Raw genomic sequence first — 14,208 nt, forward strand, 5'->3', positions numbered from 1 at the left:
TTTCCCTGGTCCTATGATTAAGCAGTGAACATTTGGTTGTCACTACCAGGCGGCAGTAAGCCCACATTTGAAACAGTGCGTATGCGCGGACTCGGTCATTTTTCAAGCCTAGAATAAAATTCAGACAGGTGTGGCCTCAACAGGTGCTTCAGAGTCAGACGGGTAATGACCGCCCGCGTGCGCTTGGCGCTTGTAGAGGAAATTGTTCGTTACTACGGTGCTAGAAGTGATAAAGGCAATAGGCCAACTTTTTTTATTCTGGAAGTTGTCATATATTTCGCAAATGCACATGCAGCTGAGGAATTTACCTGTCTATTGGCAGCAGTCGTTTTCTTTAGCGCTACCAACCCAGTATAACTGTGTTATGCGTCGCCAGTTGTTTAGATTTAACCATAGGGCCGCAAAGAATATATGGGATATGCAGCTGGGTATAGATAGATAGTGTAGCCGGTGAAAGATAGAGGGATAGTGTAGAGTGAGGGCTGCATAATTCATTACACAATATACTGCTTGTAGTTTTCATAAAGAGGGCTAAGAATTGTGGCAAATTACAGCTGTCCCACAGGTGAGGTTGGCTGTTGTGGTGAACAAGATTGTGTTGTAGAGATGGCGACCGCTATAACATTTGCGCTTAAAGCATGACGGCGACTAGCCTGCGCAATTGCTTCACTTTCTCTTCAAGAATTCCAATCAATGGCCAATCGATGAAATCATGAGTGCCATTTAGCACCCACTAGACAGTGTACCCATATCGGGCTGGAGTTAGACCGTCTGAACATTCTGCGCTGTCTTAACTTAATTAAATATTCCGTCACATTTATGCTGAACTTTACAATAATCAATGCAAGTGGTGCACCGAGCAAGCCACACTCACTCACATGGTGTGGGCTTGTGATGCTCAGCCACGGACACTATGAGCATGCTTACGATTTACCAGTGCAGAGAAGGGGTAATGCTCCGTCCCCAAAATACGGATAAAGGTCGTCCAACTTGCCGAAGATGCCTCCGTGCCCTAGGGCTGCAGGCTGCCACCTGAGGGGCAGGAATCCAGGAAGACTCCCACTTGCCCTTTCTCATTTCATCCAGGTTAGGGCAAAATGTATTATCATATATATATGATCATCATAATTGCATGAAACAATGCGCAGCTTCCAAATATTCAGTGGATATACGATGTAGTGTGACGTTATTTCAATAGCATTATGTTCTGCCTCGAGAAGGGCTTTGATAACACGGCCGTGGTGTATATTTTGTTACATTTCATGTTTCGTGCATTTCTTATTAGAAAGACAGAAAAACAGGTGCTTAAAGCTTCTCAAGAACGCTCTTGTTTGCAACTCCCGCGTTCGAGTTCAAAATAAACTTTGAATATATTTTGCTCAGGACGGGATTCGAACCTGGGCACTCCGGACTGTAAGAGGAGCGTAGAAATCCTCCGGAAGACTGCATACAAGGGCCACCACAGCTCACCGATACAAGCTGAATAAAAGCGGACATGTCGACTTGGTTGTGGCCGTCAACTTAGAAACGTGTTATGTACTGCGGCCTATCGGAGCTATTTCAGCGTTGTAGTGAAAAAAAGTGCTCGAGTATCCGCTACTTTCGTTGAAAATGTCGACGAAAGACAATTGTCGACTGGCGCCCCTGCCATGCAAACGCTTCCCTTCTCTTTCCCGCTCACCTCTTGTGCTGTTCATCTCCCGTCTTGGTCCTTCCAAGATAACACCTTAGAAGTTTGCTCAAGTCAATTGAAATTTACCACGTTCTACTGCTCCAGGACGGGCGCCTCGATGCACAGTGCTGCCGTACGGCAGAGACGAGCGTGATTCGAGGCACCCTACTATTACAACGTTTATAGATCCACGTTGCCCGTCTACGTGTGCATTCGAAGCGGAACGTGGAACCTATATAGTGGAACCTTTCACTGCTCTTGCCGTTTGATTTCTTGAACTTCTGCCAGAAGCTTCAGTGGCGTGGGCACCAGCAGGCGACATTTTCTGCAGTTCATTTAGTATTTCATTTGCTATCACAAAAACCAAGGATCCGTACATTTTTAATACAGGAACACTGGAAATATCACTTATGTATTGATTTTCTGCCTCACCTTTGCGTAATTCGTTTTTGTTCAACAATGCTGACAAGTACGAAGATTGCCATCGGACGTACACGTTTAGATTCGGCTGTGGGTATATAAGACTATTGCGCAGATTCAGTTTCACTTTGGCCGGGTGGCTGAATCGAGATACAGACATTAGTATGATGAGCGGTCTAGATCCCGGCTGAACAAGGGCAAAAGCAGAGCGCTACAATTTAGGTCGCTTGCCAGTGACTTTGCTTTCGACGCAGAGTGCGTGAGGAAACTCCGGGTGCTAGGCGTAGTCTCCCATGCCTCTAGAGAAGTTGCTCGTGAGACGTGGAAGAGTCTGTTAGACACGGCTGACAACGCATAGGCATAGCGTTAACTTTCACGCTATCTCTCCCTGAAATGAGCTATATCATTAAGTCGTGTGTTTCAGCGGTTATCTTTTACGTGGCGGGGGTGGCTTGGCCACCTCACGAAACAACTCGTTGGCTGGCCGGAAAATTGGGGTCCTTTTTCTGGGCTGGCAAGGCCGAGTCAGTTGCGCGCGCTCTGCTGCGTCTGCCCCGCAGCAGGGGGGTTTAGCTTGCCATGCCTGAACACGATGGCAAGTGTTCTTACGTTGCACGGTGTGTGGGAGCTCGTAGATGATGATGAATACCCGGGGCAGGCTCTGCTTCGCTACACCTTGGGTACTGCTCGCTTGTTGGTTCACAATGAGCCCATTACCGAACCTACAGCCGTGCAACCACCGGCTTTCTATCGGTACGTTGCTAAAAAAACGTAGAGGCTTTCAGTCGGGCCACCCAGATTTAGATATTAAAGCCTCGTCTGCAACTGAGATATGCGAGAAATTGGGTATTAGGCAGTTGGATGACCGGCAAAATGAGAAGTCTCGCGGGGCCCGCTGCAAGTGTTAACGTCAGCGGCGCTTCCTGCAGACGTTCGTGATTTCGTTGACTGCGTAGCTGGAGAGCCCTGCCGACTTGTGACCACCTTGCAGCATTTGGGGTGCTTCGTTCTGCCCGCTGTCTGCAATTCGGACGCACTGAGACTCTAGAGTATGCTCTTTCTGAGTGTCGTGTGGCCGCCCCATTCTGGGTTTTACTCAGCAGAATGTTTGAGCTTAGGCTGGGAGCCCACACGAAACCGAGAGATCTGCTTGTAAGCTTTCTGCTGTGTGTAGGTACCTTTGTTGTATGGCGCCAGCGAGGTGTAGCTGCCTTGCAGGCACGACCGCAGCAAGCCATGTAACCCTGGCTGTGGCGCGTTCGTAAAATCGCCATAGAAAATCTGCAGCATAAACTGGTGGCGCTGAGGGAAGAATCTTTCCTTCTGCGTTGGGCGACTCGCTTAATCAAGGTCGCCAATAACACCGTGCAATGGTGCATAGCGCCTCATTTATAACGTGAACACTTGCATGTTGTCTAGGAAGGGGGTCGTACGTTCAGAGGCCAAGGCGCAGTTTAGGCAGCCTGGCTGAGCATGTTTCTATGTACGGACATAGACTTGAGTACAGAGAAGAAGTGATGTGTTCGAACTGTTGTTGCTTTTGTGTTGACTCCCACGCGTGGACTCTGATGTCTTGACCTTGTGCCATGGACATTAATGTAAAGAGCTTTCGGTGCGGTGAACCTTGTTTTTTGTGAGCTTGTGTGAGGCTCACTTCTTTTCCTATGTAGCAAATCGCGTCTATCCTGTGGCCGGTCGACTCTTGTAGTAGCTAACTACAGCGGGTCCTAGCTGAAACTAATTATAATAAATTCTCTTTTCGACAGACAGACAGACCAACATTACTGCCTTTAGTAGCCCAAGAAAGACTATCGTATTTAAAAGCAGCAGTTAAGCGACTAGCATACACGACATGTTCGCTAAGAACACTACGAAGGGCTATCGACCAAGCTACTCAGAAGTAGTAGCGAATTCCTAATGGAAAATGAGTTGATGGAAAGGAGTGATGGTGATAGAAAAGGGCACAGTCGCACGACTGTACCTACTCTGTTTACGTCGATGTCAAGAAGGTGGCGTCACAGGGAGCACCACCTCGTGATTTGTACAATAAGTAGACTTCCTTCTACGCGACCTTATTCCTCAGGTATGATCGGTCAAATGCATTCGGCGATGGACTCTCTATCACCTACAACAACAGCAGCTGTGAAACATAGTGGCTGTTTGCGACGCGGCGGCGAAGAGTACTGGCAGAGACGGAACGCAGCGAGGAGAGCGAAACCAACGGAGAACCCAGCGGCAAGGGGCGGCAAATCGTCCTACGAAACAATTACGCCCACCTCCCTTCGCGGGAACCCTGGTGTGATGCGACGCTGAAGGGGGTTCTATTGTGCGTTTCCGTTGGGTCGATTACTCGAATTGCGTGAGCAATCGTCGGGTAATGAGAGAGAGAGAGAGAGAGAGAGAGAGAGCAAGCGTAGCGTGGACGACCGTCGACAGAGAGACCGCCCGGAGCGCGGCACTCCGCTTATATGCGCAGCGCGCCCGAAGGAGAGGAGACCACGGAGAGAGAGGGCGCTGCACATGCGCACAGCGCGCTTGCGCCGCACGCAGCGCCGCCCACCGGTGGAGTGAGAGTGCGCTGCGCCACGCACCCGCAAATGTTGGGCGAGAGTGTTCGCTATCGAAGAGAGGAGAGGGGTTGAGCGGAGCAGAGACGCAGCTGTGCGGACGCGGGCGCCGATGACGACGGACGCAGGACAGGGCCGCGGGCAAGAGATGCTCCTCTCAGCGTCACATCTAAAAAGCACCGAGAGCGGATCGGCGAACATGGCGGGACGTAAGAACCAGAACAAGCTGCACGGAAGTTGCACGTGCGGTGGTGGTCTACGAAGATCCTGCTAAGAATCAGCCGTGAAATAAGGGCAATCATATGGTAATGCACCTGCAAACAGTATGGTGTACAAGGCGAATGAAACTCGCCGTGCACAACTTCCTTCTGAGTACCGCGTTGTGGCGAGTGTAATATAAGCATATCTTTCACCTGTGTTATGCTCTGATTTCGCCTTCACTGCAGCATATGGAGTCTTTAGGATTCCCGGAATTCTTGTGTGCCACTATAATTCTGGATTATCCACCGATATAGTCCTATTCTGCATTATCCACCTAACAAACGCTTTCTAGTGGGTTAGGCAAACACGAAGCGGGGGTGAGTCAGAGCGGCTGGTCGTACGGTATTCGGCTGCTGAGAAACGAGCACCATAGCAGAGGTTCTGTAAGCGGACACCCCATGCCCTCGCAATGTGTGTCAAGCTTCCAGAAAACCAGTTTGATCTACTAGCAACCACAACCGCCAGATTCCCCTTAAGTCAGCCAACCGGTGCGTAAGGCTTGTGTCGGGAATCTGGGCGCGAACTCCGAGTGCACTGCGCCATCGTAGATCACAGGGTCTGGTAGGACAGCGGAAGGATAGAGCCTCCCTCAAACTTTGTAACAAAAGCTCAAGGACGATACAGGTATTGATGACCTACTGTCTCTGTGCGATTTATGTCTTATATGGTCTTTACTTTGTTTCCGCTAGTGTGTAACTTCAGTAGAGGATGGTTATCGTGTAACGTCCGTCCTTTCTTTGTATTTGATCTCTTGAAAAAACGCAGGCCATCACCTACACCTGCGAATCTTAGTTTCCATCATGTATATAAGTAAAAATTTACCGCGTGGCAGTGACAAGTGCCATTACGGGTTTTCTTAATAAAGGACGGTACCTTCTCACAAGCCGTTCTTTCACTTAACAGCTTTAGTATCCTTCGGGCCCTCTGTCGAAAAAACTGCTCCGCCGTTACGTTAGAGTTCTCGCGGCGGCCATTGAAGTTATTCAATTCAATTCATCATTTATTTTTCAGAAAAAATTGTCTGCATGGCCACCAGGGCTAAATGCTGAAAACAAACAGCTTGACTGGGCCCGCGAGACCGTTTCGAGGCAGCGGCCTAACATAAACAAAGCCTGATAATACACGAAGCGAGTGCTGCATCGAAAATAGAAAACTATAAAGATAGCTTTATAGCCTGTATTCAATAGCGAGGCATGCATGCAGGCAACCATGTGAGCGCGCCCTCACTGGTTACGTCAAGCTCCGAGGGATGGCGGTACTTGTCCGTGCTAAGCGAATGATATGGGTTGGACATTTCAAGCTCTAGCCCGCCGAGCGCAAAGTAATGCCTCGACTCCAATGTGAGTGCGGTTAACAACAACTCTGTTGACACCACCTTTGAGAATCGGGTTGAAACTGAGCAGACGATGCACGCCGGTGTTATTTTTTCTTCTGCGTGCGGCCGCAGTGGCACAAGCCGCACAGTCGCACAAGCCGCGCCATGTCCGCGGTGCTGCGGCCATGTACGTGGCCATTTCAGTTTTGCCAGGCGAAGAAATTAACAGCTAAACTTTTCAATGAATACCACCCATAAAAACTTTAGAGTATTACAGGAAGCTACTTGAATACTTCGTACAATGCAGTTTGCAACATTTGCAGACAATGTAGAACACATTCTAAAAGGGATTTTTGTCATCGTTGTTTTCTAGTGCTCACTGCTCCCCCTTGGGCAACTAGTTCCGGTTGTGAATAATTGGGACGTGGTGGAACATTTGCCTTTATCGTTTTTTCCGACACACCTTTTTGGCCTAGCAGAGAATGGGGCTGAACATGGTAGAGCTCGTAATATTTACTCCCGCGACATTTCATTACCACGTCCAGAATCACTGTGTAACCCGGGTTCCTACCTTCCACTCCTCTCCCGGTTTGAACCAACGTACAGTGTCATTCTTGCCCGCGGCCTATCATCATCAGACGATATCTTGCCATGACCATTCCCTCTTCACTTAAGAAGCCTGCAATTTGGGCAGGCTCCAAACCGGCACTTACTATATTCACACGATGTTTACCTATTGTATGTACTTCTCTCTACAAGCTCCAACGCCAACACTTCAGCCTTCCACTCACCTCATAACGCCACCAAACCCCATCCTTGTGCAAAAAGATACCCCACTGGTCTACGCGGTAGGCAAGAGCTCGATGCGAGTTCACAAGGTCATTGACGGGACCTGGTTATCGACAGAAACCCAGGCGCCTAAGCCCTAAGCCCAGGCGCCTAAGCCCCCTCGACGTAGGAGACTGCCCACAACTTATATACACACCTAATGCTCAAGAAATATCTGGTCCTGGCCTATTGAGTGCACGGCCATGCAGTAAAAATAACAAGGCATGTGCATATCCGAGGTTCGTCGTTTGTATACTTACAGAAAAAATGCATAGAGGCCCACCACGCCATCACCGCCCCGAAGGAGGTGAAGCCAGCAAGTATCACATACCTTCGGGCTTGGGCCTCAAATGGCCGCACGTTATTCAATCATTCATCCTCAAACATTGCCTGTCTCACCTGTTCTGCCGTCGTGTAACATACGTTGTGGGGGTGCGCGTTATCTAAGTTCTCGCCATTGTCGTGTCGCAACGTAAATATACAAACATCCCTTGAAGAGGAACCTCCAGGCATCGTATTTTTTGCATGGTTCCGCTTGCCCTCTTGGGCAGGCGCCGAACTGGGTTGCTAAGTCACGTTTCATTTTGGGTGAGGCAGGGTTTTATCACCTAACCGCGCCTGAGTGCTGCCGGCATCAGTCGATCAAACGCGGCTGTTTGTATTGCCCTGTTAAGTGTGTGTCAGTAACGTTTATGAGATCAGCGTTAATGTGATGGTGTCAATATTTTCGGGCCCTGTGTGACATCGTATTTCGTGATGTGAGAGCTGACACTGCTGTGTAAATACTATGAGCTCGAACCTGCTGTCATTGCAAAAGAGAGTATGTCGATGTTTTATTCGTCCTGTCGGCTACACATGTAATGGACCACTAGCTTGCCAACTACACAGAACGACTATGTGACTTTTCCCTTGCCTGTTCTCTCATTGCGGGATTTTTGGTGCATCATTGGTTTTCAGGTCTCTTAAAGAATTCGGCATGCATTCGCTATCGCTTGTCCACGAGGCAGTTTCCAATGAATGCACATGTGTACATCTCGGTGCTAGTCTCTTAACATTTAGCCACCCTCACAAACTCAACATAGTAAGTAGTCACAGAATGGTAGTTTGGCGGTTATGACCTATGCATGTTCTTTTGCAATGCCACTCAAGCGGAGTACTGCCAAAGTTGCTCGGCCAAAAATTACTGTTCTATATCTATAAACTAGCCCCAAAACTTGAACGATTTTTTTTCTTTCGTGGTCGTGGCGTTATTTCCGCGTTCGAATGACATCTTTCGAACGATGTCGCATGTATAGGTGGTCTGCCTTTCGGCTGTACCAATAAACGCTTTCGATAGCCACTTAAACAAATCGCCACTACAGCAAAGCAAACGCTGCAGGTCGTATCTGCTGTTACGAAAAATCCAGGCGATTACTATTCTTTTCGCAGGGGTTCCAGGCATGAAGAAAATATCGAAATTTGTTATTTACAAGGTCGCGGGGCCTTTTTTTCTGGAGCTATCAGAGCCAGGTGTTTCTTTGGCGTGATAAACGAAACCATTTGTTGAGCCCTCAAGGATCTTGTGTCACCGAAGTATGATTTCTGTTCCAGTTACGTGCGCCAGATGTTCTAATCACACTCTTGATATGAAGGTACACGCTGATCAATATTGCTTTATTTGCACAAAGAAGCAAAAGTGAAGCAGTGGAACGGGTTTTAATAAAGGCACTGCAAACATGAAATTCGCAAAGGTATCACCACGCACTTATTTGTGTAGTCCAGGATGTCTACTCCTTTAGAAGACGACGTTTCATAAAGCCTACCCAGCCGATGTGTCGTAATTGTTTCTATTTCAGGTCCATCCGTAGGTCAGTACTGCAATCCTGGCAAATGCCACGGTGTCATCAAGGGTTTGTAGGTCGCTAACGGCCGTATCAAATTTCCGGAGACATACCTTTGGAAATTGAAATAAGAAACAGCGATTCAGAAGTGCAGAACGGAATTTTAACAGGTTGTAGAACAATGGATTTGTCGCTGCGTGTCGCAGAATTGTAAGCTAATTTCAATTACTTTTTCGTGTGCGTAAGACGTTTGGGGCGCTCGCTTCTTTTATATAACTGAGCGATATTTTAGTGGATGCGGCTTTTTTATACAAAACTACCGCTGTGCCATAGGCTGCAGAGCTGGCGAAAGCACAGGTGCAGATGCCTGCTCAATTTTCACCTTATTGTTCTAAAATCTAATGGTATGAGCCATGAAGACGCCCATTGCTGAATCGTGTTCACGTTGTTCTATTCTGCGAGGCTACCATAAACGAGCTTCTGCCATGTTATATTGTCACGTAGCCAAAGACGACGCAGGTGTCTTGAAGAAAAAACAAGTTCATTGGAGTGAACTTGTGCTCCCCTAACAGCTCAAAGAATACACAGGCGGCGAAACAGCAGTCAACAAAGTGACGTGCGGAAACTGGTGTCGACGATTCAAATGCCGCGGCATCTGCTCAGCGGGAATTTATCAGACGGCGCGAGGGTTTCTTGGATACTCGAATTGCATCCAGAACACTGTAGATCAATGAAGATTGTTGTAGGCTGTTCGCGTTAGTTTAGAACGCTCTCCCTATCAGAAGAGTCAACACATGCGGCAGAGAACGAAAGAACGGAACACGCGCCTTCATTGGCACACACAACACCGATAACACAGACCGGCTAAACCGGGTGGCAAAACAAAAAACACACAAATAAACAAACCCAATGCATGGTTCGCGGCAATACTAAAGAAAGCCTCTCACTGAGGTCGGGAGTAGTTCAGCCGAAAACTCACTGACGGAGAGCCAACTTTTTCTGACAGTGATGATAATTGGGGTGTAGTAGAAAAAAAAGGCTTGCCGTGGTAGCAATCGGACCACAATCCCTCTAGTTATGGAGCGATATAAGGTGGAAGTCTGGGTCTGTTGGCTAATCATGTTCATGTTTACTGGAGTGACATCCGGGCCCGACTACCGAAGAAACGAAGAAATATGCCGTCAGGCACGGAGGTAACGCACCGTGAAGGCGCGACAATTTCCAGGGACGTCGGTACCATTGTGAATCTCGGACCCAAGTTCTGCCGTGAGCCGGAAGCTAAGAGGCATCAACTTTTAGGAGTCGTACACAATATCGCGGATAAGGCGCCCTCACAACAAAAACAACCTGCGTTTCGGAGGGGGTTTAATGCCTGACGAAGACGTGGAACAAAAGGCATGTACCGAAACTCAATGTACGACCAGTGATTAGGCATTTTCAAGATCAGCAACTCCGCCTCGTTCGAGCAGGCAAAGAAGGTGGGTTTGTCGTTTCGTCGTCCACCTCGTTCACAAAAAGGCGCCGGAGCGATGAGAAAGCATTTCAAGCCAGCAGATGTGAAACTGAAGAAGGCAAAAGCTAATGCCCTAAAAGTGCTCAAGAAACATAATTTCTCGGCGCTAGAGAACGAAGTAAGAAAGTTCTGGTTCTGGAAAGAACAGTTCTGGTGTTAGCGTGCAAACGTTTCTGGAACTTATAACCGTGTACCTGTCTTCAACATTTGTCACTTTTGCCAACGAATTGTTCGTGCAAAAAGGAGCATATGGATCGGATCCTGTCTCTTGCCTGTTTTGTGTCACATTTTTAAGCCCGATTTGAACGCATGCTGCACGTTACACTGCAGGACGCACATCATATTTCTGCTTTTACGTATGTTGGCGATTTTTGTGACAATTTTAAAACCAAATTCTAACGAACTGCTTCGTTCCATTGCAGATAACATAATGACCATTTTTAAACAGTGCTCTGAAGAACTTCACTTCACGTGTGAACTACCGCTTGACAACACCATATGGTTTCTAGATTTAAGGCTAACTTTTGGCAATGAAGAGCCCCTTTGCTTCATGTATGAACCGTGCTCTAAGAAAGGCATTCTGCCTTTACGACTCGGTACGTAAAGCGCAGCGTTGCTAACATGTGTCTGCACAATGCTCTGAAAAAGAGCTGTTTCCACTCTGTAGAGCAGAGGTTTAGCCAATAGGTGGAGCGCCTAATAGCTGCCGGGTTCCCCACCCAGCTTTATTAAGCGGTGGCAGAAACGCTACATATAAGTTAAAGCTAACGCTCAGAGCCCCAAGAGCGTCCGGATCTCGCGAGAACGTGGGTAAGAGAACGGTGGTAATTCCTTACTACCATGCCTTGCCACACAACTTAAAAAAGGTACCATTAAGGCGCAGTGTACGTTGGGTATTTTCGGCCCCGAGGAAGCTTGCAGGCTTGTGTGCTCGCATTGACAAGTAGCCAAAGGCCTGTAAAAGGCCTGCAACACGCAGCACCGCACCGAATTCGCTAAATGCGGAGAAGGGATGGTTTATTCTATTCCCCTGTTGTGCAAAAAAGGTTTACATCGGCCAAACAGGCTGGTGTCTTAACGACCGCATGCACGAGCACTCTAGGAGCGTCATTAACGGCACAGGAAGTCACTTGGTGCAGCACGTGCTTGATTGCAAGTGCACTCCCGATTCGAAAAATGTGTCCATTGTGGGGCGGGGTGCTTCGAAGAATGAGCGAGGACTGGTAGAGGCCTTCTTGATCAAGAAATAAGGAGAGAAATGCATCAGTGAGCCTTCGGTGGCATTAACTGATAAAGAGAGGGCGTTTGTTATTGCGGCCTAAGATGACAACGGCGTGAGAGAGAGTTCTGTGGCGATTTCGGGTTTTTTAAGGGGTGCGAGGTGACACATCTGCGCGTGCGTCGTTTGTTGAATAACTATTTATCGGAGTTCCTCCAATAAAGTTTTGTTGTAGGTCCAGTGACTGCCCTTGTCTCACCTCTCCTTTTCTGCAGCGTGTTTTCACTTGTCTTTTTTTCCCTTATGAAGCGTTGGTTGCTCTTCTGGTTTTCAGATAGGCGGACCCTGGTGGTGCTTTTTATATTGCACTGCAACAGGGTATTTGTGTCTTTTAGATGCCAAGCAGCATATGGTCTAGCCTGTTCCCTACGCCGTTCTGTGGGCGCCGTTGTGCGGCGTCCACACCTCCACTGCGCATGCCTAGCAGGGTACTGCTCACGATGATTGTGTCAGGATGCCCCTAGGGATTGTCCAACCACAGAATCCATCACGAGATAGCTTCGCGTTCAATCACCGTCGTCATCTTCCCGTAGGGGAACCCTGAGTAGTGTGCGAGGCATTGCTCCTCTCCTCTCCGACGCTCTTCTCCTCTCCGGGATTGCGCAACAAATGACAACACCTGCAGCTCCGAGCTCGAAAATGCGAAGCAGCATAAGGTTAGAGACGCGACGGCAGCGGCTGCATGCTCCGCTCGGGGCACCACTGTATCTCCGCGGTATAAATGACGCGCACGCGCCATTCCCTCCCCTAATTCTCCTCCCGCAACGCCGCGATCGAATTGAAAACTAATGGGAACTTGGGTCGACCCCATGGCTGCTTCGCATACTACTCAGGGTTCCCCTACGGAAAGTTGGTGAATTTTTTCGTTTTCTTTATTTTTACAGGGTGTTTGTGTCTCTTTGTTTTCTTTATTTTTTACTTTTGACACGAACCAGTTGTGCGCCGTGTTGCCGTCTATGTGTTCGCTGTCCCCTACGTTCTATAGGAGAAATATGTCAGCAAGCATACTGACAGACGCCGGAGCTTCTTACTACGATGGTTTGGCGCGGCTCTTGCGCACTGTTCTACTCACGTGCAATCGCACTCAGGTGTCCGGCGCAACGCACTTTTTTTTACAACAGTTGCACTGTAAATTGGTCGTTTTGTGAAAATCATCAACCACGCACATTACCCCCTCGAAGCCCCCGATTCCTGGTGCGGCCTGTACCATGAGAACGGGAGCAACAACGCCAACAACGCCAACGCCAACTTTTTTGTCCTTTGGTGGCAAGGTGCGTAGATAGCTCAGAGCCTCTTAAGCCCCCTTTTGTTCTATATGTACAATGCTTTTTTTGTTTGAGTGTACGTACGAGTAGCTGCATTCAAGGTTTTCGACTTCACGCCACGGAAATAAGAGTATTGGCTTACGCTGGTGACCTGGCCGTATTGTGTACTAGTTATGAAACTGCACTAGTGGTCCTACAAGTTGCTAAATGCATGTGTGAGGCTAATGGCAGCTTGGTTATTTGGATATATCTTTAGGATTTACTCGATTTAGCAAGACATATTTTCCGCTATGCAGTGGATAGTGATCCCTGTTAAGTACTTGGGAGAGCTCCTGCTATGTTATGAAAACAGCGAGCCGCGCTGGCCAGAACAAGCAGCAGAGGTTCGAGAAAAGGCCGACGAGTGGAGAGGGTGGGAACTGTCCGTGTTCTCACTTGCCACCCTTTACAGTTTATTTCTTGTTAGCATAATTTGGTATGTGCTTCAAGTGTTGCATGGTTGGCGAGCGAATGTGCAGATGATTCATTGAGAAGTCGCAGTGTTAGCTTGGGGGCTCAAATTGGGAAAGAACAAGCAGAATAAATCTCTTTCCACGGGTGCGCGAGGGTGGTCTAGGAAGAATTCTTTATTTTTAGGTTAGTTCACTATCAATTCTTCGTCCTAGGGATGGTAAAAATCCGTTCCTTCGCCGGGGTAAAATTATGTTCGTTCTGCAGCCCAACATTATGATTCAGTTTTTTAATGCGCACGGGCCCACTCGAGGTTACGACGTGGATGGAGCAGAGACAATTGTTGTTTGCTGTGGGGACGAGACTTCCTTGTCTGCACAAAAACCTGAGATGGTCGAAGATGCCTTTTTGGACTGCTGGGGGGCCACGTTCTTTTGGGAAAATTTTGCACCGGAAACTTTAAAATATTCTGCTGGATGCTCAGTGTATAACCTTCTACTCCGTACGAAAGGAGAACAGAATTCTGAACGGCACCGTCATCCTATTAAGACAGCACAGCATATGGCACAATACATTTGCCATAAAATACATTGATGTTGGCGTAGGAAAAATATTGGGATATTTTAAGGAGTCAATACATCTGTTTGTGAAAATTTATCAAGTGCAAAAGTTTAAACCTGAGTGGATGCATATTTATTAAGAGCCTTTATATTTGAAAGAACACTGCGAGAGCCTAAAAACCAGCGATAGCCAAAGCCACACTGACGAGTTTTCTTTAATTAACAGGTCTCCGCATGTATTTTACATGTAAAAAGGCC

General features: G+C 47.9%; 1 protein-coding gene across 4 annotated transcripts in view; it reads right to left on the reverse strand.

Annotated features, from left to right (window-relative positions):
* Positions 1 to 8,790: 8,790 nt before the first annotated feature.
* The window catches only part of LOC144141799 (uncharacterized), a 30,404-nt gene continuing 24,986 nt past the window's right edge, over positions 8,791 to 14,208 (reverse strand). For all 4 annotated transcript variants that reach the window (XM_077673293.1, XM_077673292.1, XM_077673294.1 and 1 more), the window contains one exon: positions 8,791 to 8,996. In XM_077673293.1, the coding sequence (XP_077529419.1) occupies positions 8,895 to 8,996 (102 nt within the window). In that variant the 3' untranslated portion in view covers positions 8,791 to 8,894. The remainder of the gene's footprint in view (positions 8,997 to 14,208) is intronic.

This window comes from Haemaphysalis longicornis, unplaced genomic scaffold (genome assembly GCF_048455015.1).
Source record: "Haemaphysalis longicornis isolate Haplotype H1 unplaced genomic scaffold, Haemaphysalis longicornis Haplotype H1 scaffold_6, whole genome shotgun sequence".
Lineage (NCBI taxonomy): Eukaryota > Metazoa > Arthropoda > Arachnida > Ixodida > Ixodidae > Haemaphysalis > Haemaphysalis longicornis.